General features: G+C 29.6%; 5 protein-coding genes across 7 annotated transcripts; 2 read left to right on the forward strand and 3 right to left on the reverse strand.

Moving 5' to 3' along the window:
- Nucleotides 1–1,209: 1,209 nt before the first annotated feature.
- On the reverse strand, nt 1,210–2,677 carry LOC128961271 (uncharacterized). The gene is made up of 2 exons (XM_054307492.1): nt 1,944–2,677; nt 1,210–1,840 (listed from the first exon to the last, which is right to left on the reverse strand). Exons 1-2 carry the CDS (start codon nt 2,547–2,549, stop codon nt 1,403–1,405), a joined length of 1,044 nt encoding a protein of 347 aa, XP_054163467.1. The 5' UTR covers nt 2,550–2,677; the 3' UTR covers nt 1,210–1,402.
- A 662-nt stretch (nt 2,678–3,339) lies between these two features.
- LOC128961350 (uncharacterized) lies at nt 3,340–4,715 on the forward strand. Its single transcript, XM_054307584.1, has 2 exons — nt 3,340–3,846; nt 3,933–4,715. The coding sequence occupies exons 1-2, from the start codon at nt 3,583–3,585 to the stop codon at nt 4,245–4,247; spliced, it is 579 nt and encodes a 192-aa protein (XP_054163559.1). The 5' UTR covers nt 3,340–3,582; the 3' UTR covers nt 4,248–4,715.
- A 3,437-nt stretch (nt 4,716–8,152) lies between these two features.
- Nucleotides 8,153–12,259, reverse strand: LOC128961252 (myosin-G heavy chain-like). Of its 2 annotated transcripts, XM_054307481.1 has the most exons (8): nt 12,206–12,259; nt 11,800–12,149; nt 11,470–11,705; nt 9,620–9,691; nt 9,270–9,551; nt 8,953–9,181; nt 8,571–8,757; nt 8,153–8,437 (listed from the first exon to the last, which is right to left on the reverse strand). In XM_054307481.1, the coding sequence occupies exons 2-8, from the start codon at nt 11,900–11,902 to the stop codon at nt 8,218–8,220; spliced, it is 1,329 nt and encodes a 442-aa protein (XP_054163456.1). In that variant the 5' UTR covers nt 11,903–12,149; nt 12,206–12,259; the 3' UTR covers nt 8,153–8,217. The 2 variants fall into 2 exon arrangements, with proteins under 2 accessions (XP_054163456.1, XP_054163448.1); XM_054307473.1 differs by having other exon boundaries at nt 11,800–12,258.
- Nucleotides 12,260–15,339: 3,080 nt separating this feature from the next.
- Nucleotides 15,340–17,726, reverse strand: LOC128961221 (putative uncharacterized protein DDB_G0277255). Its single transcript, XM_054307438.1, has 2 exons — nt 15,952–17,726; nt 15,340–15,859 (listed from the first exon to the last, which is right to left on the reverse strand). Exons 1-2 carry the CDS (start codon nt 17,590–17,592, stop codon nt 15,494–15,496), a joined length of 2,007 nt encoding a protein of 668 aa, XP_054163413.1. The 5' UTR covers nt 17,593–17,726; the 3' UTR covers nt 15,340–15,493.
- A 1,485-nt stretch (nt 17,727–19,211) lies between these two features.
- Nucleotides 19,212–24,592, forward strand: LOC128961837 (rab3 GTPase-activating protein non-catalytic subunit-like). Of its 2 annotated transcripts, none has more exons than XM_054308130.1 (6): nt 19,212–19,496; nt 19,577–20,466; nt 20,554–23,800; nt 23,912–24,081; nt 24,164–24,316; nt 24,411–24,592. In XM_054308130.1, exons 1-6 carry the CDS (start codon nt 19,397–19,399, stop codon nt 24,564–24,566), a joined length of 4,716 nt encoding a protein of 1,571 aa, XP_054164105.1. In that variant the 5' UTR covers nt 19,212–19,396; the 3' UTR covers nt 24,567–24,592. The 2 variants fall into 2 exon arrangements, with proteins under 2 accessions (XP_054164105.1, XP_054164113.1); XM_054308138.1 differs by having other exon boundaries at nt 24,414–24,592.
- The last annotated feature ends 120 nt before the right edge of the window (nt 24,593–24,712 follow it).

Genomic DNA, 24,712 nt, shown 5'->3' on the forward strand with positions numbered 1-24,712 from the left:
TGTTTATGTATTAAATGTATATATAATTATATTATCCATAATTATATATATATAATATATATATATATTAAACAATAAAATTACCATCATAATATATATTTTTTTATTATGATGATAAAAATTAATAAAATAAATAAATAGTTATTTATAATTTTTTTTAAAAAATAATTTTCAATTTTTATTAAATGCAAATATTAACACACACACATTTTTATTATTGATTAATAAATTAGATGATTTGTTTTTAACAATTATACAATTAATTAATTAACAATAATAATAATAATATTTAATAGTAATAATAATAATAATAATACTAAATTATGTAAAGATTTAGGTATTATTATTATTATTATTACTATTATTAGATACCATTATAAACATTAATCTTTTTTTGTTGATTATAATTATAATAAATAGACATAAATTTAATATCCAAATAATAATCAAACTGTTTAACATAATTAACAAACAAATATTAATTATTAATTATTATATAATTGTCCTCTAAATTAATTTTTTTTTAAAAATTAGATTATTATTAATCATTTTTTTAAATTATTGATTTTTTTTGTTTTTGTCTTTTATAATAATGATATAAATAAATTATAAAAAACAATAATTAAAATATTGAAACACAAATATTACAAAGATGAATATTTAATAATAATAATAATAGCTATAAATTTATAACTTATAAATAATGATGACGAGGAGTAAATAAAAAATGTTAAATATATTTATAATTTTTATATAATAATATTAATAATAATATCAAAATAAGTCAACAAAATAGCAAATAAACAAACAAATAAAGTCTATACTATACTAAACTATAATAAAAATGTGTGTGTGAATTAGTGTACAATTGTATGAATGAAAAAAAAACAGTTTTAACAAATATATAAATATATATATATTATATATAATTATTATTATTTATAACTAATTTATTAAACGGTAAGTAATTATTAAACTATGTTTAAAAAATTATTTTATGTTTTTTTAATAGTGTTTAAAACATTAGTAGCATTAATAATAGTAATATTATTAGTATTAGTATTAGCATTATTACAGTATAAATTGTTTACGATATTATATATATTAATAAATCGTATTAATAATAACACTATTAACTAATTAATGTCAGAAAAAAAACAAAACAAAATCAAATCAAATAATTATTAATTTAAAAAAAAAATTAATATATTATATAATAATAATGTCGTAAACAGTTTGTATAGTATCAAAAAAATTGTCAGTAATTAACACACACTCATAGGAGTCGTCGACATATTATCGATGCATAAACAATACCTATACTAAAGGTAGTGCACACCTACATACCCTATACATACACACATTCATACCGTTCCTCTGTCTCTCTCTCTCAATATTGTCCTCACATTTGACACTTAAGCACTTTGACCATAACAATAGCTCGTTGGGCGGCAATTTGCATGGCCTGTTCGGTACTAACAGAACTGTTACCCCACGAGACAAACACTGGCAACCGGCGGGTCAGTGCCGCTGAGTTTCGTTTCACTTGCAACAGACACTTGAACCGATTGGTTAGTTTGTTGTTGTTGTTGTTAGTGTTTGCCGACGATGTAGTCGACGATGACTGTGTCGAGTCGTCGGTAATTGTTATATAATTGGCAAAACAGTTAAGTTTTTCGGCAATCAGATTCAATCGGAGACAATAATCAGTATCTTTGGCTTCAAATAGTTTTTCCAGTGATTGTAATTCAAGACTTTCGACAAAATCAATGTACTCTTTGCACTCTTTTTGTTGATCAATATTCGGATCAATTGTCTGCTGTGAGATGTGTTTGCATTTCTTTCAACCACAACAACGACAACGTCGACGACGACAACCGGGGAAACAAATAATACAAGAATTAGTGCCAAAAAAATAATAATAAAAAAAAATAAATAATTACTTTCTTCTGCTGGGAATTGTTGGTCGGTATTAGCGAATAGTCTCTCTGTTGCAACAGTTTGGTCACCTCTTCGGCCGCCCGACGTTTGGCCATCTGTTTGGTTTTGCCGATAGCATTGGCAGCAATCGGTTCAGAGCCGGCTGTCAACAATATCTGACATCTGAACGTAAATATCGGGTCGTGACACGAACCCATTCGGGCCATTTCATCGTAGGTGGGCATCGGTAGGCCGTGTTTGGCGCACAGCTCTTGCAATAAGGAAACGGCACTCTTGTCGTTAGTACCGCTGTTATTGTCACCGCCAATCGTAGCCGCAGCCATAGCCGCAGTCATGCCGTCGATCGTAGTCAGCGGTGGCGAGTAGTTGTTGCTATTGTTGTAGTGGTGGTCACCACCGATACTGTTGCCGCCGCTGCCGTCCTTTTGATGGCCAGCAGCGATGATCACTTGCGAGGTCGGGCCAGTTGGTCCGCAACAACACTTGTGACAACCAGTGGTGGTCATTAGCGCCGATATCGACGAATAACGTCTATTATTATCGTTGTTGTTGTCTTCGGCGGCGGCGGTGTTGGTGTTGGTGTTGTTGTCGCCGCTGATTGTGTCCATTCAATGGTAGATGACTTTCGGCTAAATATTTGTTACTATTATTACAGTAATAATAATAATAATAACGCAATACTTATACAGTTGTGTAATACTATAGCTAATAGTTATTATTATTACTGTATTAATGAAAATAGAAATCAAAATAATAATAAAATTCAATTCAATAATATGTTTATTATTATTAGTATTAATACAGTATTAGTAATAAATAACGTCAACAATAACACCAAAAAAAAAATAGAAAGTAGAGTAAACAGTAGTATTTAAAAAAAACCCGTAACCAAACCGCCAAAAAAAAAGTTTTTATTTTTTATTTTTAAAAATTAATTAATAACATAAATATTATTATTTTATTTTATTTTTTTTATTAATTAAATTCATACAATTGAATTAATTAGGAATACATGTATATATTTCTAGAAAAAATAATTAAAATAAAATCTATTTAAAAAATAATACATAAATTTCGGTTTGGTTTTATTTTCAACAACAACAACAAAACTATTATTTCAAAATCTATTTTTGTACATTAAATCAAATACATAAATATGTCGTCATATATGGCATTATATTATATCCAAAAAACAACGTATTATTGTATTATTAATAATAATATCATATATTTTTAAGCATTAAATTTCTATTACAGTTTTAAAACGTAATCTAAATGTTTACTGTAAATCACTTTTACTGTACATTTATTTTATAATACTTTAATAGTTGTTATTATTACACATTGAATATATTGAATGACATATTAATTGTTTATTTAATTTATTTTATTATATTATAATTTCAATGGGATTTCACTTTTAGTTTTTTTTTTGTTGAATGTTATTATAATTATAACACAAAAAAATTAAATTGAATTTTGAATCAAAACAATTGAAACCGATTTTTTTTGGCCACAATTTTGAAGATTTTTTTTGTTTGTTTGGTTTCATCGGTAAAGTGTCGGTTCAATTGGTGGTCAAACAAACAAACCAAACAACATTACCGACGACTGTGGGCGACAACAATCAGTTAGACACAAATGTTGGACAACTTTTTGGGCAACGTTTTTGGCCGAAGCAAAAAATCGTCGACCAATGTATCGGCGACGGCGACGACGACAGCAACGGCGGCAACAACAGGGACCACTACGCACGCAATGGCCAATAACGGCAACTACGGTAGCGATGACTTTATTATGGTCGGCAGCGGATTCAATGATACCTTTGGCGGCGGCGTAGAAGACCCGACAGCCGCCAGGAGATCGCTTTACCCGACCGTCGGCGGGACACTACTGACACAAGAGGTTTGTTGTTGTTGTTGTTGATGTCTTTATTATCATCTGATTGATTGATAAATAGTTTTTTATTAATCTCTGATCTTTACTTTTAGATGTTTGTGCCAAATAACAACTCATTTCATCCGTCGTCGTCCTCGTCGGCGACGACAACAACGCCGATCGCCAGTGGCCATCAATCATCGTATATTTCGCCAATTGATAACATACCGTTTACCACAACCTACGGCGGCTCCTGTGGTTTTGAAAGTGTCGGCGGCGTTTATGATCCGCAAAACTGGCGATCGCTGGCCAAATCGTTTGCCACTATCGACCGTATTCAACAATACTTGTCCACTTCGAGCCAATCGGAGTATAGTTTTCATTTGGAGAACAATATCTTAAGCGAATCGCTTCTACAGCAGCCGTAGAGAGAGAGAGACGAGAGACAGATTCTTCTTCTTCAGATGTGTCGGTGTTTTGTGTGGATGTGTTGTTCACCCACTCATTCAATTCATCGACGGTTGAAGAATAGGAAGAATAAGAAGAATAACAAAACGATTTAAAAGACAATTATATATTGAATTAAATTTTAATATGTTTTACGCCAACGATTTTTTTTGTGTCATATATATATGATATTGTTTGTCATTTTTTCAGACAATTTTGTGTTTTGATTGATTTTTTTTCATCCAAGAGTTATATAGTTAACAATTCATTAAACATTATGTCTATCTATAGTGTAGTGTCGACTACTCTACTCTACTCTACTATTAATGAGTTTAGTTTGAATTTGAATTACAAAAACAAAACAGAAAGTTATTTTACAAGTTTTACGATTATTATATAATTATTTTCACTATTTATTTCATAATTTAATTATAAATTGAAAATTATTAATATATTAATATTATTATTATTTGATTACCCCACTTTGATTCATGATATTATATTTACTGGTATAATATGTTTTTGTTTGTTTGTTTGTTGGTTTGAATAATTGAATGAAACTAATTATTACCGTAGACTTCAATATTTAACAGACAATCAATTGATTATTATTTATGATTATAAATATTAATATATATATATATATATGATATATACTGTATATCTTATAATTTTTTTTATGTTTGTTTTTCATTTGATTTTTGTGTGTGTTTTTCTCTTATGATTCAAAATTCATATCAAGTTTTAAGTTTTATATGATATACCGGTATCTCTAATATTTATATATATATATATATATATATATATATATATATTAAATACTGTAAATATGATATGAGATTTCTAGCTTTAAATTTATATATAAAATTAATTAATTTCGCTAATAATATAAAATTGTTTTACTTTATTTACCCTGTACAATATAATTATCATTTTAATTTAAATTAAAAAAAAACAAAATATATAATGTATTTCACTGATTGATTAATAATGTTTGAATATCATAAATAAATTTAGATGATTGGATAATAATAATGATAATAATAAATTATAACTAACTAATAAATTATTAATAAAATTTATTTCTATATATATATTTATTTATTTATTTATCCTAAATTTTTCCTTGATAATTATAATAATAGTTAATGTTATTTAAATTTTATAATTATAAATATATTATTATTATTATTTTTAAAAAAAAACCAGTATTATTATTATTATTATTTAATATTACAAAACGTATGGGAAATGATGTACTAATAATAATGTACTTAAAAAATAAAATTCAAACAATGATTCACTAATGTATTGCTATCTGTTTAATACACTTTAAAACTACTACTATATATGTATTTACTAAAAAAAAATTACATAACATTTGATAAAAAAAAACACATTATATATATATTTTTCATATCATTAACAAGTATTTCATATAAGATATAAACATTATATACTATAATACTGTATTACAATAAAAATAAATAATTAATAAAAAATAATAATAAATGAGTTATCATTTAAAACAAAAGTCTCATAAATTAAAGGTAATAAATGTTTAAATGATTAATAAATAATAATACTTACAAAAAAATCCAACACTTTTATAGATAAAGAAAAAAGATATTTTTTTTATTAAATATTACTAAATTTTTTTTATATAAAAAAGTAATTTTTAAAAATTATTTGGTTTTAATTAATATTTTTGTTTCGATAAATTTATTTTATTGCTGATTTTTTATTTGTTTTATTTTTTCAATGTTCAACATTATTATTATTATTATTATTATCAATTACATTTACATTTACAATTTGTTGTTGTTGAAAATATTAAATTTAACAAATAGTTTTTAATTTTATAATTTTTTTTAGTAAAAAAATTATATAATTATAATTACAATACAATATATTCTATTATATTATATTTCTATCATAAATCTAAATTAATTGATTAACAAACAAACAAATAGATACAAAAAAAAATTTGTATTATAAATACATATATTTTAATAATATTATTATTGTTAAAAAATATATATAGTTTTGTTTTGCTTTATTTGTTGTTGTGTGAAATAAATTTATAATTTTTCATATATTTTTTAATTATTATAATATAATAAAACCTAATGACTGTAGTGGGAATGTACTGTATTTTTATATATATTTATATAGATATACAATATATATAAAATAACATTACTAATAATTGTGTATTACTTAATAACTATTATATAATAATATTTTTTTAATAATTTTTATAATAGATTTTTTTTTAATAAAAAATTTCTCTTTCTATAATGATATGAAAATTAAGTTTTTTTTATATAGAAATAAATACTGTCAGTACCTGTATATATATATATATATATATATATATATATATTTGAGATCTACAAAGTAATTAATTAATTATTTATTTATAAATTTTAATAATAATAATAATTTTTATAAATCTACTATTAACGCTAATCTATTATTAATAATAATATATTTATATTAATTTTATATAAGATTTTTTTTATAATTATGTTTTCCAATCAATCAGATATACTGTTTATATATATATCTTAACCGATAATATTGATAATAGTTTATTAGATATATATATATATATATATTTATCTCATTTTTTAGTTGTTTTAATGATTGATTGATTATATGATCAGTTATTTATGACTCTCTCTCTCTCTCTCTCTCACTCACTCACTCAATGATAACTAACTTTATCACTCACTCACTTAATGAAGCAATTAAGCAATTGTTTGTGCGATTATTAAATTATTTGTTTGTTTGTTATTTTTTGAGTATAAAAAGTTGATAATAAAAAAATAGTCACAATTCTAAATCAATTGAAAATAATGATAATAAAAAAAATAATAATATAAGTATATATATATATATATCAAAGTTACTCTCTTTCTCTCTCTCTCTCTCTCTCTCTTTAAGGGAAATTCATCAAAATCACAACAACAACAACAATACCAGTAATAATAATCACTGACTGATAATCAGTTTAACATCACATTATAAATATATACCACTTGTTTTGTTTGTTTGTTTGTTTTTGTCAAATAAGTAAAAATTTTAGTATTATATATACAAAAAATTTTAGTAAAAAACCTACCCGTTCATTATTATTATTATTATTATCATCATCATAGATATAATATATATATACTTATATATTGAATTTTTTTTTTAAATAAAAAAAACGGTGCGATTATGACAGTGCGACTATCATGTTTGAAAATAAAGTTTTTTTTGGGTGTGTTTTTTCAAATAGTTTTTTGTTTGTTTGTTATTATTTTCAATGACTTTGTTTGATTAGGCATTCAATTTTCAAGTATATACCGGTAATTATTATCATTTTTTTGTTGTTTGTTTATCAATCGAGAGATTTTTTTAATGGATGTGTTGTTTTTGGGTGTGTTTTTATTTTGTTGTTAATTATAACCATTCATCAAAAAATACCGGTATATTCACTACTCATATATATATCTCCAAAAAAAAGACTAAATATAATCACTAATAATAAAAAATAAATATCTAAAGGACACAATAAATTTATATTATAAAACAATAATAAAATGATTGATTTGTTTGTTTTAAAAAAAAAATTGTTGTGTATGAATGTGTCCTATTTTTTTTATCTCTCTCTTTATATATATAAATTTAAATATAAATTTGTGGGTTAAATATTATCTCTCTCTCTCTCTCTCTGTTTGTTTTTATCAAATTTTTATCAATATATTGTGTGTTTATCTAAATATACAATACATTTATATCATATAAATATATATATATATATATATATATATATATATATATATATATGAAACACTAACAACTTTTTATTTTATATATATATATAGACGTATAAATCATATATATATTTATCATATATATTGATATTTTATTTGTTGTCTGTGTGTTATTGTTTTGTTTTTTTTAACTTTTTCGGTAATTAATCCGATTCTTATGGTAATCGGCAATCGTTAGATCGTTGTTATTGGGCTTTAAAATCGGCAAAAATGCCGAACTCCTGCTCGGAAGCAATACAAAACCGGCCGATGATGACGGCTGTTGAGGACGACAGTTGTTGGCTGTGGCGGCCGACGACGGGTGATCACTGTTGTTCATCATCATCATCATCATTGGATTGTAGTATCTGATCAACAACAACAACAACAACAACAAAATAGTATCAATCAATCAATCAATAGATAATTGTATAATAATACTGCAGTCGATCCACACACACACACACACACATCCATTTCCTTCTCCGAGAACATACATACCTATCATCCGATTCGTTGACAATTTTAATCTTTTCGCAGCCGTCGGGCGGCTCGCGGGTCAAAAACTTATTTATTTTCGGACTCATCGAGTAATTACTGCTATTATTATTATTATTATGATTATTATTATAATAATTATTTTGATGGTTTTGCAAATCGTTTGTATCGTTAGTCGATGATATCAGTTCTGTGTTTTAAAAATATAAAAATAAAATTATTATTTATTTTCGTATTATTAATTAAGCAGTTAAAAAAAAAAGTTTGAAAAACAATTTTTTTTATAGAAATAACAAAAATAGTTTTTTAAAAAAGACATTATCATTGATAGACACACACTATACCAGTGCCAGTGTGTGTGTGTGTGTGTGTGTGTATTGCATACCAGTGTTAAAAATAGGTGACTCCGATTGACTGATATCGCTGCTATCATCGCCACTACTTGGAACGCAATTAGCTTTTCTAGTCTTAATTGCCAACAATTCAAATACCGGTGCCCGATGTCCTTCGGGTATTTTATCGCACATCAATTGACCCAATTGGCTGTCCAATGAGCCACCGCCTCCGCCGCCGCCACCATCGACCATACCTTTAAGCACTAGGTTCTCGATTTCCTTTAAAAAAATAATAATAATTATTATTTTAAAAAAATTGTAAATCAATTAAACCATTGGAAACTATAAATATATAAAAAACAATTACGAGATTAAGCTCTTCGACACTGTTAGCTGAACGGCTACTGTCTATGCATAGCTTAGTCGGTATAGCTATGGGACCGGATATAGTAGTAGTAGTGTTGGCGGCTGTCAAACATTTGGTCGGACTGACACCCGAAGCTATCAACAATTGACGTTTTTTCAATGAATTATCGGCAAATTTCGTAATCGATTGTGTACTCTGATCGGCCACAACAACAACGGCCCGTTGGTGGTGATGGTGTTGTTGTTGTTGTTGCTGCTCATGTAGTCGACATTTTTGTACTGACTGTCCTCCCATAAATAGATATTAATAATAATAAATAAATAAATTAAAAAAATATAATTAACAAAAACCTCAGATTTATGCCATTTGTTTGTCGGGTCGTCGGCTAATAATTTCTCAGATTCTTGCCATTCATCGGGAGTCTAGTTTTAAAAATTAAGATAATAATAATAATAATTATTATTATTATATTAATAATAAACTATATGGTAAACAATTTAATATGTTTAACGGTAGTAATTTTAATCTGGATAAAACATCAACAACCTTGATAACTCAATTTAATTTGTTTTTAAAAATAAATATTTTATACAGTATAATTTGTACATAAATATCCAGGTTTATCCTGGATATATTTAGGGGGAAAAATCAATAATAGATATGGGGGGATACTATGTAGTAATGTTTGTGCTATATTATCAACATTATAAAAAATAATTACCAAGTTAATCAACGTTATATAAATATATAGTAATACTATATATATACAGTATATATAATACTATAATATTATAATTAAATACATTTTTTAAATATAAACTATGATTTTATAATAATAATAATAACATTGGATTAAACTTGGAATTTATTGCCAAATAATATTTTACTGCTATATTATAGGCAATAAAATCAAAGTTTAATCGATATTCAATTTAATATATATATATAAAATATATATAATATAACTCATAATAGTATCAATTAATAGATATATATTATCAATTTATTTTTCAATATAAATATTTTTGTTTCATATGAATTATTAGCGATTAAATACTGTTTACGTATGCATGTACTGTACTGTATGTATGTGTGTCTGTGTATAAAATAATTGTATAAATTAAATGAAAAAAAAGTTGTTTAATATAATTATTTCATAATAATAATAATAAATTTATAATAATAATAATTGTAAACAAAACACAAAAATCAAAAACAGCTGTTAAATAGCAAAAAATATAAAATATAAAGAAAATAAAATATTACTTATTTAGTCAGTCTATTATTATTAATATTATTATTATTATTATTATTATTATTATTATTATTATTATTATTATTATTATTATTATTATATTCTTATCCTAATAACATAATACTGTATTAATAATAATGTTATTTCATTAAAGCCCTATAAATATCTTATCCACTTATATAACAAAAAATAACTTAATGTATGATATAATGTATAATAATAATAACACATATGACATATCACACCATATATATACCGGTATATATATATATTGTATTTATATAATATCACCCATTATTATATTATATAACATATATGCCATATAAGTAGTATATATATATATATATATATATATATATATATATATATAACGTATATACTGTGTGTGTTATGCAATAGACATTTCATTTTGTTGATGATAGAGATATATACTACCCCTACAGTAGTCATGTAATAAAATATTGTATATTTCAGTATACCTAATCTTAGGGAATGGTATGTCTATTAAAAGTAAAATGAGAAAACACATACACACACACACACACACGTACACATACATAGATACGTACATATAGATAGTCGCCCGACTCAATCGGCTACTAATCCATAAGCCAACTAAACACACACAAAAAAAACTAACTAACTCTCGACTACTAATTAATTGAAAACATTTATTGATAAATAGCTAATCTAATTATTAATAGTATAGAGATCTAAGATAGAGAGATCGCTGATGATTATATGGCCACCCGATATGGCCACACAACAGTCAAGCGACATGATTGGTAGGGGAAATACTATCCGAGGGTATTAAACACGGACTGATTGATTGAATAGATGATAGATAATGAGCTAATCCTAGTTTGGCCAACACATACACACCCGTCCCGATAGATAAAGAGTGAGTGTATCGCTACTATTACTACTACTACTACTACTACTAACTTGAGTGTATCGATCGCTTCTCGGTAGTAGTCCGTGATTGGCGGTCGCCACCATTAGTGACAGGCCGATCGGCGACGTTGTTCCGCTGCCGCCGCCGCTGCTGTGATATGCATCTGTCATCAGTACCGACTCGGCACTGGTCGACCGTCTTAACAATGCAGCCGTCGCCGATAGAGGACGACCATAGCCGCCACTGATCATCATTGGTGTTGTTGTCGATGCCGTCGTTTGTCGTGCTATACAATGATGTTTAGACAAACAAACAAACAGTTAAACAGTTGATGTCATGTCTATATAGTATAGACAAAGAGGTCTCTATCAGTCAATTACCGTCATTATAGCCATTACACTGGCCATCGGCTGCCGTACGCTGATTATATCGGGATTGTTGTTGTTGTTGGTCAGCAGCCGTTGTTTTGTTTGTCTCAATCATACTATTGTTATGTCTTATTGATTGATTGATTGATGTCACTGATGGAAGTACTACTACTACTACTACAACAACAACTACTACTACTTCTAGTTATTTGTGTGATTTGGATGACAATCTCGTTGTGTGTGTGTGTGTGTGTCCTCTGAATACTAGCCGTATGTGACCTCCGATCCGATAGTCTTGACCTCTGAAATGATGAGACGGTTACCGACGGTTAAGTTTTGTCGACACTTATTGATTGAATGATCTAATGGTATATAAAAAATGTTATTAAAAAATATTGTAGTGTTTTATATGATATACTGTTTAGTATAGTGTTTATAATGTATTGTATACACAGTGTAGAGACTAAATGGCAACACAATTATTATTATTATTATTTAAATATACAGTATATAATCGGTTAGAAGTAAAAAACTAAAATACAGTACACATACAGCAAAAAAAAACATATGATGTGATGTACCACAGCTCGGATATATATATACACACACAAAAATTAGGTGTTGTTCTTAGCAATAATAATGTTTATATAAAATATTATTATTTTTTTAAATAATAAGACAACATACATACATACACACACATATACACACACATAGATATATAACATACATATATATACACACACACATACATACATACACACACATACATATACATACATACACATATACATACACACATACATACATACATACACACACATACATATACATACATACACATATACATACACACATACATACATACATACACATACACACATATACATACATTTAAATGAATCATAACTTTTGGGATAAAACTTTCTAATTTTTAATGCATTCAATGCATAAATATAAGATTGTTATTATTTTTATTATTATTATGCTTTTTAAAATATATTTTATATTGTATAATGTTAAAACTAATATCTAAATAAATTTTTTTTTTATAAATTTGATCAACAACTTTGTGTGTATGTTATTTTTATTTAAAAAAAATAATAAAAGTTATATATTTAAATTTTAACCCATTATCCTAGCTTAGATATTATGTAGTGTACAGTGAGTGTTGAAATACTTATATATCAAATGAGGAGTTATTTAATTTTTATATAGGCTTTACTGTACTGTACTGTATGTACAGTATTATGAGCTATACTGTACAGTGACTTTGGCAATGAAATATTAATTTATAGCCAATCATCGATTGAGACCACACCCACCAGCCATCAATCGATAGCCAATCATGAGTCGTCTATTGAAAAATATGTCCACGTGTTTATATCTATGTTAACTATTGGCGCCAACATTTGAAAAATTATTTTTTTACCCCTTAATATATACATATACTACCCCATTATTAACCAACTCATTCACCCACTCCCACCCCCACCCCACCACCTTTAATATATAAAATAAAATAACAACAATAACAACAAAAAATTAATAAAATTTAGCAAGCACCAAAATTTAACAAATTATTAGTTTATTGTTATTATTATTATTATTCTATAGACTTTATAATATAGACAATAAATTATTTTTGAGACTAGCACCTAGATAAATGTGATGTTATTTTGTTTTTTATTACCCTGATCATATAATATATATATATATATTATACATGACACTTTAATAATTTATCAATAATACGTTTATTTGTTGTTATTAATGAAAATATTAATAATTTTATTTTTTTGTGTATAAAAAATAACGAGTATATAATAATTTAGTATAAATTATACGGTATATATATATATATATATTGTGTGTGTGTGTGTGTCACTAAACTGTACTGGGTCTATTGTTTTTGAATATAATTATTATACACTCTATAACTTATAATAAAGTGACAATAATTTTTTAAAGAGTATAAACTCCTATTTATAGTTAAAACTTTTTAAAAAAAACAGTTTATATAATACCAGTATATTATATAATATATGATATATTATTTGATATTTTGAATAAATTTTTCAAAATAATAGGTATTTTTTTATAATTATTTTGTGATATACTGTGTATAATAGTATTTATTTATTTTTTTCAAAATTTTTTTATTGATCATTTAATTCAATAAAATAAATTTACATTTATTATTATTATTATTATTAAATTAAATCTTACATATGTATATATATTCATAATTTTTTAACTTTTTGTTAATTGTTTGTTTGATAAATTTATTTAATTAATTATAATAACCATTTTTTCAATATATATATATATCATAAATATTTTATCAATTTTTTTTTAATTTATAATTTGAGACATAAATTGCAACATTTTTTCATATACAGTATATATATAAAGTTATATATAGCGTAATCGATTAAAATTGAAATTTTAATTAAATTATTAATTAATTAATATAATTAATATTACAAACTAAATAATTGATTGTGAATACAGTGTGTGTGTGTGTGTGTGTGTGTGAATAAATTGAGAGAAACTAAATTGTTTTATATATATAAAAAAAAATATTAACTAAATCAACAATAACAAAAATATATATATATATATATAATAGAGATTATAATCACAGCATTTTTTTGAAAAAAAATATTTATATTGAAAGTGTTATAACTTTTTTTTGTTGTTGAGTTATATCAAAATTAAAATAAAATTAGTAGTATTTTTTTGAACTATTTTAGCTTACAATTTAATATTATTGATAATAATAATAATAATAGTAATAATTATTTTTTTTTTGTTAAAAAACATGATTATCACTATTATTATTATTATTATTAGCATCATTAGCATCATTAGCATCATTAGCATATTATCATTATTTTTTTTAAAAAAAGTATATATGATATATAAATTGTAATTAAAATAAATGGTAATTTATATATCGATATATACAAGTGTATATTGACGTCAATTTATATATAATATATATATCAATGTGTGTACTGTATATATATATATGTGTGTTTAACAAAAATAACATTTAATTTTTTTTAAAACATTTAATCATTATCTCTATTAATAATATATATATATATATATATATTGTACTTATTATTAAATTTGTTTTATTTATTTATTAATTACGATAATAATAATAATAATTATTATTAGTTTAATGATAACAATTTTCTATGTATACCGATGTACAATAATTACTATCACTAAAAAAATAATAGTAAAATATGTGTGTATTCAAAATCATTAAATCAATTTTTTATGATAAAAAAACTACAGTAAGCGGTAAAAAAACAAACAAACAATTATTTGTTTAACAAAATTATTTCATTTAAAAAAAACAAATTAAAAAATTTTATGATATTATTTTTTTCACGAAAAAAAACAACACAAGTATCTATTGTATCAATAATAATAATAATAATAATAATAATAATAATAAAAGAGCAAACATTTCATTATTTTGTTTTATATAAATTATAATTAAATTAAATTTTTAAAAAAATTGAAAAATACGGTACTATTACGGTAATTATGTTAAATACTAAATAAAAAAAATTACAACAACTACGGTACTACTACTACTACAGCTACTACAACAACAACACTACTACAACTCATATCACCTCTAGATTGGTGTGTGTGTGTGTGTGTGTAACAGTGTGTGAGTTTGTTATGATTGTTGCGATGATAACGATGCTGATGATGATGATGATGATGACAAGTATTGGTCAATAATAGTGCCAAACATATTGTATAGCTCTTTGATTAGACTGAGACGCATGGGTACGTTGACCACTGGATCGTCGTACGATTCAATGTCGTCGATGGCATCCATGGGTACTGTTTGGATACCTGTTTCTCTAGTCTCCAAAATGTGCGACGATTCGGGCATTTCCTGCGAACAGGGAATATCTTCAAACGATGGCAATGGCTCCGATGGACAGTCATTGTCGTCGTCCTCCTCCTCTTCAATGTCCTCTTGACGTCGTCGTGAAGATGACGACAATTCGTCGTTCGATGATGTGATAGCACAGGCCTACCGGCGGTACAACAAAAAAAATTAAATAATAAATATATATATAATTACCGGGAAATAATCCCTCGAAAAAAAATCATATAAAGATATACCGTTGCATATGAATTGTTTGTAAACTTTTGAGTGAGAAGCTGGTCGTCGTAGTGGTGATTGTTGTCATCGTTGTCGACATCCATTGACTTTGAGTGCCGATAGTCATCGGTGGTTATGTTGCTATTGTTGTTGGTAGTGGTGGTGGTGGTGCTGCTGCTAGTAGTTGTAGTAGTAGTAGTATTGTTGTTATCAGTAATGTCATCCACAACAGCAAATTGTGGTATTTTTTGAGTATAAAATACAGTATCACTGCTCTGGGAGTCGCACGAGTCGTCAATGGATGAGTTAAACTCTTTATTATCGAAAGTACTATTTTGATGGACCAAATGGTTGCGTCGTTTATCGTTAATATCTGTCGGCACAACAACAACATTATCATTATCGTTGTTGTCGTTACCATTGATAATATCGTTGACATTATTATTACTATTATTCTCATTACTACTAATACTGCTATCAATTTTGTTATCATTATTAATATTATTATTAGTCTTATTATTATTGTTTATAATGTCATCGGATGACTGAATCAAATCAGTTAACGGCTGAACGCCATAGGAATGTCCGCCGCCGCCAATGGGTGACGGCGACAGCCGAAACTCTAGCTTAGAGCTGACCACTGGTTCGGCAAACAATACTTTCTTTTTTTTCGATTTCGGTTCACTGGTCGGCGACGATTGTAGGGCATGTTTACGCAAAATACTAGTCAATTGACGCAAACTACTCGAATCAAACGATGCCGAAGAAGATGAAGAATTGGCGGCCAAAATCTGTGGACTTCTTTCCGTTTCTTGTCTGTTGGTTTCGAATCGTTGTTTGGCCGCCCGTAGAAAAGCCGATCCCCGACTAAACGGCGAATTACGTATACGCTTATGATTTGGCGGACTATTGAACAAAACGTCTTTATTATCGTCTTTAATATCGCTAAGACTTTTAATGGCCATTACTGGTGACGATTGCGTCGCCGATGACGACGAAGACGATGCTAACCAATCATCGTTGCTATTACTGTTGCTGTTGTTGACCGCAAGTCTATCACAAATACTATTATTATTAGTATTATTATTATTACTACTACTAGTCTTCATAGCCTTCTTGAATATGGCCATCGCTCGCGGCGACGATGTAGTGGTGGTCACACACATTGATGTTTGTCTACGGAGACGATTGCCGCCGCCGTTTGTCATAGTACTCGACATCATAGTGTCCATTGATTCGTCGTCGGCGACGGCAGACATCTGACTGTCGGCCACTTCTTCGACGGCCATATCGATAAACTCTTGCGACGGTTCAGGTGTTGCTTCGGGCGACGATTCGGCAACCATTACTTCGTCCAATTCGGGATTTGTGTCCAAATCTGTATCGGATTCGGCCGACGATTGCGACGATACCGACGACGACGTCGACGAACTGGCCATCATTGGTGGCCGACCGACGGCTGCGGCAGTGGTCGACATTGTCGTTGTCATTGTTTGCGACTTATTTATTATCGGACTTTCAAGTAGCTGTTTGATGGCCAACGATGTTGTCGATAGTGTATCGGCAGCGGCTGCGGCCACAGCAGCAGCCGATGACGGTGTTGTCGATACTGTACTATCGGTGGTAACGACGGCAATGACGGCTGAATTCAAACAGATCATCACTTCTTCTTATTATTATTCTTCGGGAGTGTTTAGACAACAACAAAATTTTTGGCCACAATTTGTATGTTTTGTACAGAAAAACACAACAAAAACAACAATAAAAAAAACTTATTATTATTTATATTTTGAGTGGTATTTAAAAAAACACAATTAAATTGTTTTATTAATTAATATATGATTTTTTTGTTGTCTATTATTATTATTATTAAATATATTTTTAATGTCAAATGTTTTTAATGGCTTTATATATATATATGATATGTGAGTGTATTATTAAATATCATAAATATTAATGTATTTTATTTTTTTTTTATAAGTTTAGTTAGTTATACACACATAGAGATAGAGAGAGAGAGAGTGTATGTAAATATCAATACATTTATTATATATATATTTTATGTTTACAATACACACACATATAAGTAATAGCTTAACGTTTTACTGAAACACACATTTAATGCCAAAGTTTATGTGTATTATATTATTATTATATTTTTACAGTACATGTAATACTGTATTAATATGTATGCAATTGAGCGCTAAAATAAATACATTGATGACAACCCCCCCCTCCCCCGCTCATTGATAACGTACGCCCAATAATGTTAGACCCATTGTTGCCCCCCATCCCCCCCACACACACACACACACACCACATATAGTTGTAAACTTATTTATTTTATTTTATTTTTTTTAGATAAAAAGGTCAAGTAATGTGTAACGCTATTTGTTGATGACTCTCAGGTGCGGGGGTTGGTTGAGGGGGGGGGTTGGGATGGTATCCGTAAATATAATACGTATTTTCATTGTATTACATATTAAATACTGTATATTGTTGTTGTTGTTGACGTTATTTATTAGTTGTTAAATGTATTAAAAAAATTATTGTACCAAATACATACTACTACATACTACTGTATAATTTATAGAGTGACCAAAAATTTTAATATTTATATGTATGTAAAATATTACATGGCTTGGGGTCAAAGGTTAAAAATTTATTATAAGTAATTTTTAAATTTTAATATATTTTAAACTGTGTAACCAAAAATTTATGTTTAGAATAGTTTTAAGTTATGTTTAGAATAGTTTTAAGTTATGTTTAGAATAGTTTTAAGTTATGTTTAGAATAGTTTTAAGTTATGTTTAGAATAGTTTTAAGTTATGTTTAGAATAGTTTTAAGTTATGTTTAGAATAGTTTTAAGTTATGTTTAGAATAGTTTTAAGTTATGTTTAGAATAGTTTTAAGTTATGTTTAGAATAGTTTTAAGTTATGTTTAGAATAGTTTTAAGTTATGTTTAGAATAGTTTTAAGTTATGTTTAGAATAGTTTTAAGTTATGTTTAGAATAGTTTTAAGTTATGTTTACAATAGTTTTAAGTTATGTTTAGAATAGTTTTAAGTTATGTTTACAATAGGTTTAAGTTATGTTTAGGTTTAGGTTTAGGTTTAGGTTTAGGTTTAGGTTATGTTTAGTTTAGGTTTAATTATTATATATATATATATTTTTAAACAATTTTTTATTTAAAAAACAAAAGTTTCGGTCACTCTATAATAGACTATATAGTACTCTAAATAAATAAATATAAATATCATAACATATGACGTCATTAATATCACATCAGTTGCCATTCAATTGTAATAATAATAATAAACTAATTGATTGATTGATTGATTGATTGATTGATTGATTGATTGATTGATTGATTGATTGATTAATGAGTTGACTGTTTCGGTAATCAAACGACCGATTGTTTGCCGACCAAACTAACCGATCGACCGACTGACTGACCGCACGACATGACCGCTCAGCTCAAGACGTTTTCCGTTGTATCCGATCTGAAAGGATTGCGTCAAATACTGGTTCCCGACTACCAGACCATTCAGGAGAGAAACCGAGGTTTGTCTACGAGACCCGACCCGACCCTCACTCCCGATCGGTCCCTTAGTCTTAGTCTCTTTTTCCGACCACCCGTATAGATGACGATTACGACAACCGCTGGGACTGGGAGACCACCGATGTGTTGGCCGAGTCGTCGTCGTCCGCAACTACAGATGGATCGGCCGATTGGATGCAACGTCTGATGTCGTCGTCGGTAACTATAAGTCCGTACTCGGATCTGATGGCATTTGCCAAAAGCAGTTATCTGGCCGTTTACCGACTCAAGTCGCCACCACAACCACAAACGCTACAACCAATGGCCACAACCGACGCCGCCACAACCAGTGATAATCAATCGGCGCCCGAATTACATCTCTATTTTGAGACACAGCTTACCGACGGACAAAATTTTTCCGAAACCATCACTAGTCTACTATTGGTACCCATAGTATCGCAACAGAAATCATCGGTTGCTCTCTACGACTGGACAGCCATTGTCATTGGATTTTCGTCCGGCTATTTTCGGGTCTATACCGAAAACGGTAAACTATTGTTGAGTCAGTGTTTCCACGACGAACCTGTTATGGACATCAAATGTCAGACATTTCGGCCAAACAGTCCATCAGATAGCGACCAATTGCTTGTCGTCTACAAGACATCGGTGGTCATCATTGATGGCTTCAGTCTCTATCAGACATTGCGTTTGTGTCGGACCCGATTGGCAAAGAATCAGTCTCTTGTAGTAGCCGTCGACGGCTGGAACAGTGATCCAACATTGACTTTCAACTACAAAAAGTGGCGATTAGACGACGGCAAAGTGATCAACGATTGTCAATCGTGCGGATCCAATACGCACACCTATTTAGATAATTTGATGACCATATCGCTGAACAAGGGTCCAAATGCTCAGCCAACTCCAGTTCCCACATCCGATCTACTGATAACTTGTGGCCAAAATCCGTTTGTCGGGTTTTATACGCCAATTGAGGTATGATTTCATGATGTCGTGGCCATCGATGGTATACCGTAAATGATTTACCCGTATGTTTCTCTCTCTCTCTCTCTCCAAAAATAGCCGACTACTCCTATACTCAACGAATTAACCAACGCTATGGTTAGTAAAGTAAAAAATATGATACCATTTGGCGGATTGTTTGGCGGCGGCGGCAGCGGAAACAAATCGCTAGAAGATAGTCCTAAAAATTTACCACCGATTCCCATACCACTCAAACTGGGAATGTTCGATAAAAAGATTGGCCTATCAGTCAGTGTGTCGCCAAACAAACAGTTGGCCGCCGTTGTCGACGATTTCGGTAGAGTAACGCTTATCGACATTGCCGACCGGCTGGCCGTACGAATGTGGAAAGGCTATCGCGACGCACAGGTCGGCTGGATTGAGGTTCAAGAGGAAGGAGTGATGGCCGACAACAACAACAAGACTGCCGCCGCCGATTCATTGCCCAAACGGGTAACATTTATTGTGATATACGCACCTAAACGCGGTATACTAGAGGTCTGGTGTACACAATTGGGTCCGCGTGTCGGTGCCTTCAATGTCGGCAAATCGTGTCGACTAATTCAATGTCAGCACTCGATAATGGGCTTAAATGCACTCATAGTCGATCAGTTCAACAAAAGTCGCAAACAACAAGATTTGGACGACAAATGCCGGTGCTATCTGTTCGACTATAATACCGGCATTGTCTATCACATTGATATACCATTCCTCTGTGCCCTAACTGATCCCAATAGCAAACGTACTCGTGATTTGCATTTGTTTCGCGAATTACAGCAACTATTAAAATCTGAGACAACAACCAGTAGTAGTAGTAGTAGTAGTAGTAGTGTTGTCGACAAAGTGTCCGAATTGGTCGGTATGTTGAAGACAGCAGAAATGCGCCGAAACGCTATCATCCAAGAGATTTGTCAACTGAAACAGTTGAATGTGATTAAGTTGGTTACCACCAGATTAAGGGATCAATTGATGGCTAGTTTGGAAAAGAATGAACTGGATTTTGAAAATAAATTGGTTATCCAAATGTGTGCACGAGTACTGCAATTGTGTCGATTATATGAATTAAGTACCGATAGTATCGGTAGTAGTAGTAGTAGTGATGATGGTCATCATCAACACATGCCAACAGGTTTAGAAACAAATTATATTACCGATAGCTGTCAGCCGCCCGATATCCAGTTGCTTATCGAAACACTTGGCTGGAAAGGTAGTGATATTGCAAGAATTTTATCATACATTGCCTTTAAGGATGGCCTCACTGGTGGTGGTGGCGGCGGCTTTTTTGACCACCAAAACAATGTAGACAATAGTCAATCACTTCCTAAAGCAACTACCGGTACCACCAATACTCCTACTACTACTACTACTACTATCACCATTGCTGATCTGTTATCGCATTTTGTTTTATACTCCAATCATTTGGTGACCACTACTACTACTACTAATACTTCTAACACCAGTGATGGTAATCAAGAACTAGTACTCTACAGTGATATTCCTGTTGAACTAAATGTCGATCTAACTATTGGTGGTATAGACACCAATAGTATTAGTATCGGTAGTAGTAATCAATTGTTACCATTAAGTCATTTTTTGTTTCAAACTTATCAACAAACAGATGGTTGTCTTCAATTACAATCGTTGCTTAAATCCAGTTGTATTTTACCAACAAATTTATTACATTTATTTTTTATTTGTTGGCTATCATCCAATACTTGTTACTATTGGAAGTGTTGGCAATATTTTCATCAATCGTTAACAGTATTGATGGATATTATCAAACAACAGGACGCAAACATCACTGTCGAACGTATCGACGATGAAGTAGAAGAAGAAGACCGATTGTCCAACGATTGGCGGGATATACTGGTAATTATTAGCGAATCGCCGAACATTATGGCCGCCTTGACTGCCGTACAAGTGATTCGGTCAATCAATTCGAAAGATAGGAGTGACGCCAACGCCGCTAAACAACCACAACAACAACAACTAGCGGTTGTTGGCGATTATGGATCCGATGATTCCGAATGGGAAACACTACACATTGACAACGAAAGTCTTAATCTAATGATTAAACAATTAGAAGATGTCTTCCTATTGGATATGCTGTTGCATTCAAATCGTATGAAAATAGCAGCAACTAATGATGATGATGATGATGATGATGACAATGATGGTGATTTAGGGGATAACGATCACAAGTATACTGTTCCCAATATATCGTTAGCCTTCCTATTGGGCAGTGGTCCGGGTATTGTCAGCGAATTAGTAGCTAAATGGGCAATCAATTCGGATTTATCGCCCGATATATTCAATACACTGATAGAGACAAACACTGCTCAAGTGGAACAAATGGATCAGACTAGCGATAGTAGAGATGATGATGATGAAAAAGTAACGATTACTTCAGATAGGATCGCCATTGGTCAAGAAGCCATCGAAATCGATAGTTTCGATTTAAAGACAACTGTCCAACTCATTGATCACGTTCGCCGATGTTTTCCCAATTGTGTCGAATCAGATGTACTACTTGTCAACTGTAGTTGGGAACTAATGGTTCGATGGAATCGTGACCCGACAACACAATTGGTGAATCAATCGTTAGACAATTGTCTCCGATATCTATCATATGTTTCGAGTGCTGTACTCAAACACAATGTTTCGTGTCTGATATGGAAGACATTTGTTATGAAACGTTTTGAATGTTTGTGTCAACTGATCGAAAAAATGGGTCGAACACCGAAAGATCGAATCTGTCGTAAAGAGTTGGCTATCACTGAGAATCAATTGGAAGCGTTTGTCGACTTTGCCAATCATTTACTCGAACTGATACTCAATACGAATATGTTGGCCGAAATCGAACCGTTGCCACTGTTTTCTACCGACGACTGGTGGCGACCGCAGCAGTCATCGATACCATTGATAGCCAACACATCGCTGCAACAACAACAGCAGTCATCGCCATCATCTGCATCGGTAATGCCATTAGTCGTACTGGCCGTCCACCAGAAGCTGGCTAACGGTGCACTAGTACTGGAACATTCCCGAGTGGCCACTATTGTCCAATTGATTGTCGCATTTCAATTGAAAAGTTCCCGACCATTGTCACTATTTCCGGTAGTTGTTCAGCAATACTTGTTCAAAGAGTTTCATACGTATCCGGTTGTCGGCGGTACGGGTGGAACTACGGCAGCCGCCAGCGGCGGCGGCAATGTAGCCGACACTGTACTCAACACAAATCGTACAAAATTTGCCTTAACTGCCATCTCAGCCATTGTCCAGACTATACCCGTCTATTCGGAATCAGGTTTACAATCAGTTATTATTTATATAATATTTTGATATTAAGTTTTTATTTAATGAAATCTATTTGTCTAACTGTCTGTCTGTCTGTCTATGATTTTTTATATCTAATTAGAGTCAGATTCCGATTATATTGTTAACCAATCGAAACACTATTCACTGGCAAACAAATGGTTCGGTAAGATATTGACAATAAGTCGTGAATGGGATCTAAATATCGACGAAATTCGGCGTAAATTTGTTTACGATCTCTACTATTATGGTTGCGATCAATTGGCTGAAGAGGTATTTGTTTGTTATTATTGTTGTTGTCTTTTAAAAGTTGTTTTTTAATATATAAAATAACTGTTGTTATTGTTGTCTTTAGGCGGTAACATCAGTAGTGGATGTAATGAGTTTGGGACAACAATTAGCAACAGTAGCCGGTATTCGGGTATTGGCCGCTATTAACCAACGTTACGGTTCTGTGGATCAGATGCACACATTGCCGACAAACATATTGTTTTGGTTGAAAAATTTGGTAAAAGTTTTTTTTGTTGTATTTTTATTAATTTTGTTGATTTTGTTAAACAATTTATTAATTTTTTTTGTCTCTCTCTCTCTCTCTCTCCTAGCAGAGCACTGATACCAATTGCTATACGGCATCACCGGTACGGTTGACAATAGCACTGTTACAACATATCAACAATTATGTTAACAGTGATAAACATTATAGCCGTATAAGCGATACACTATTGGAAACAATTAAGATATTGGACCGCAAACAGTGATAATAATTTAAAATAATTTAAATATAATGTTATTTAGTTATTGAAATTATAATGAATTTTATAATTATATATTTAAATAATAATTTATAAGTTATTTGTTGTTGTTATTGTTGTTGTTGTTGTTGTTGTACTGTATTTATGATATT

Source organism: Oppia nitens, unplaced genomic scaffold (genome assembly GCF_028296485.1).
Source record: "Oppia nitens isolate AA-2021 unplaced genomic scaffold, nextdenovo-longstitch-racon4-pilon3 scaffold14_pilon_pilon_pilon, whole genome shotgun sequence".
NCBI lineage: Eukaryota > Metazoa > Arthropoda > Arachnida > Sarcoptiformes > Oppiidae > Oppia > Oppia nitens.

Bases quoted from the DNA above. Each gene is read 5' to 3' on its own strand.
- LOC128961271 (XM_054307492.1), bottom strand. From the start codon at position 2,549: ATGGACACAATCAGCGGCGACAACAACACCAACACCAACACCGCCGCC. The intron at 1,841-1,943 runs GTAATTATTTAT...TGTGGTTGAAAG, and splicing joins ACAATTCCCAGCAGAAGAAA to AAATGCAAACACATCTCACA.
- LOC128961350 (XM_054307584.1), top strand. From the start codon at position 3,583: ATGTTGGACAACTTTTTGGGCAACGTTTTTGGCCGAAGCAAAAAATCG. The intron at 3,847-3,932 runs GTTTGTTGTTGT...CTTTACTTTTAG, and splicing joins GGACACTACTGACACAAGAG to ATGTTTGTGCCAAATAACAA.
- LOC128961252 (XM_054307481.1), bottom strand. From the start codon at position 11,902: ATGATTGAGACAAACAAAACAACGGCTGCTGACCAACAACAACAACAA. The intron at 11,706-11,799 runs GTAATTGACTGA...ATCATTGTATAG, and splicing joins GTGTAATGGCTATAATGACG to CACGACAAACGACGGCATCG. The intron at 9,182-9,269 runs GTAATTGTTTTT...ATTTTTTTAAAG, and splicing joins GTGTCGAAGAGCTTAATCTC to GAAATCGAGAACCTAGTGCT.
- LOC128961221 (XM_054307438.1), bottom strand. From the start codon at position 17,592: ATGATCTGTTTGAATTCAGCCGTCATTGCCGTCGTTACCACCGATAGT. The intron at 15,860-15,951 runs GTATATCTTTAT...TACCGCCGGTAG, and splicing joins CAAACAATTCATATGCAACG to GCCTGTGCTATCACATCATC.
- LOC128961837 (XM_054308130.1), top strand. From the start codon at position 19,397: ATGACCGCTCAGCTCAAGACGTTTTCCGTTGTATCCGATCTGAAAGGA. The intron at 24,082-24,163 runs GTATTTGTTTGT...TGTTGTCTTTAG, and splicing joins GCGATCAATTGGCTGAAGAG to GCGGTAACATCAGTAGTGGA. The intron at 24,317-24,410 runs GTAAAAGTTTTT...TCTCTCTCCTAG, and splicing joins TGTTTTGGTTGAAAAATTTG to CAGAGCACTGATACCAATTG.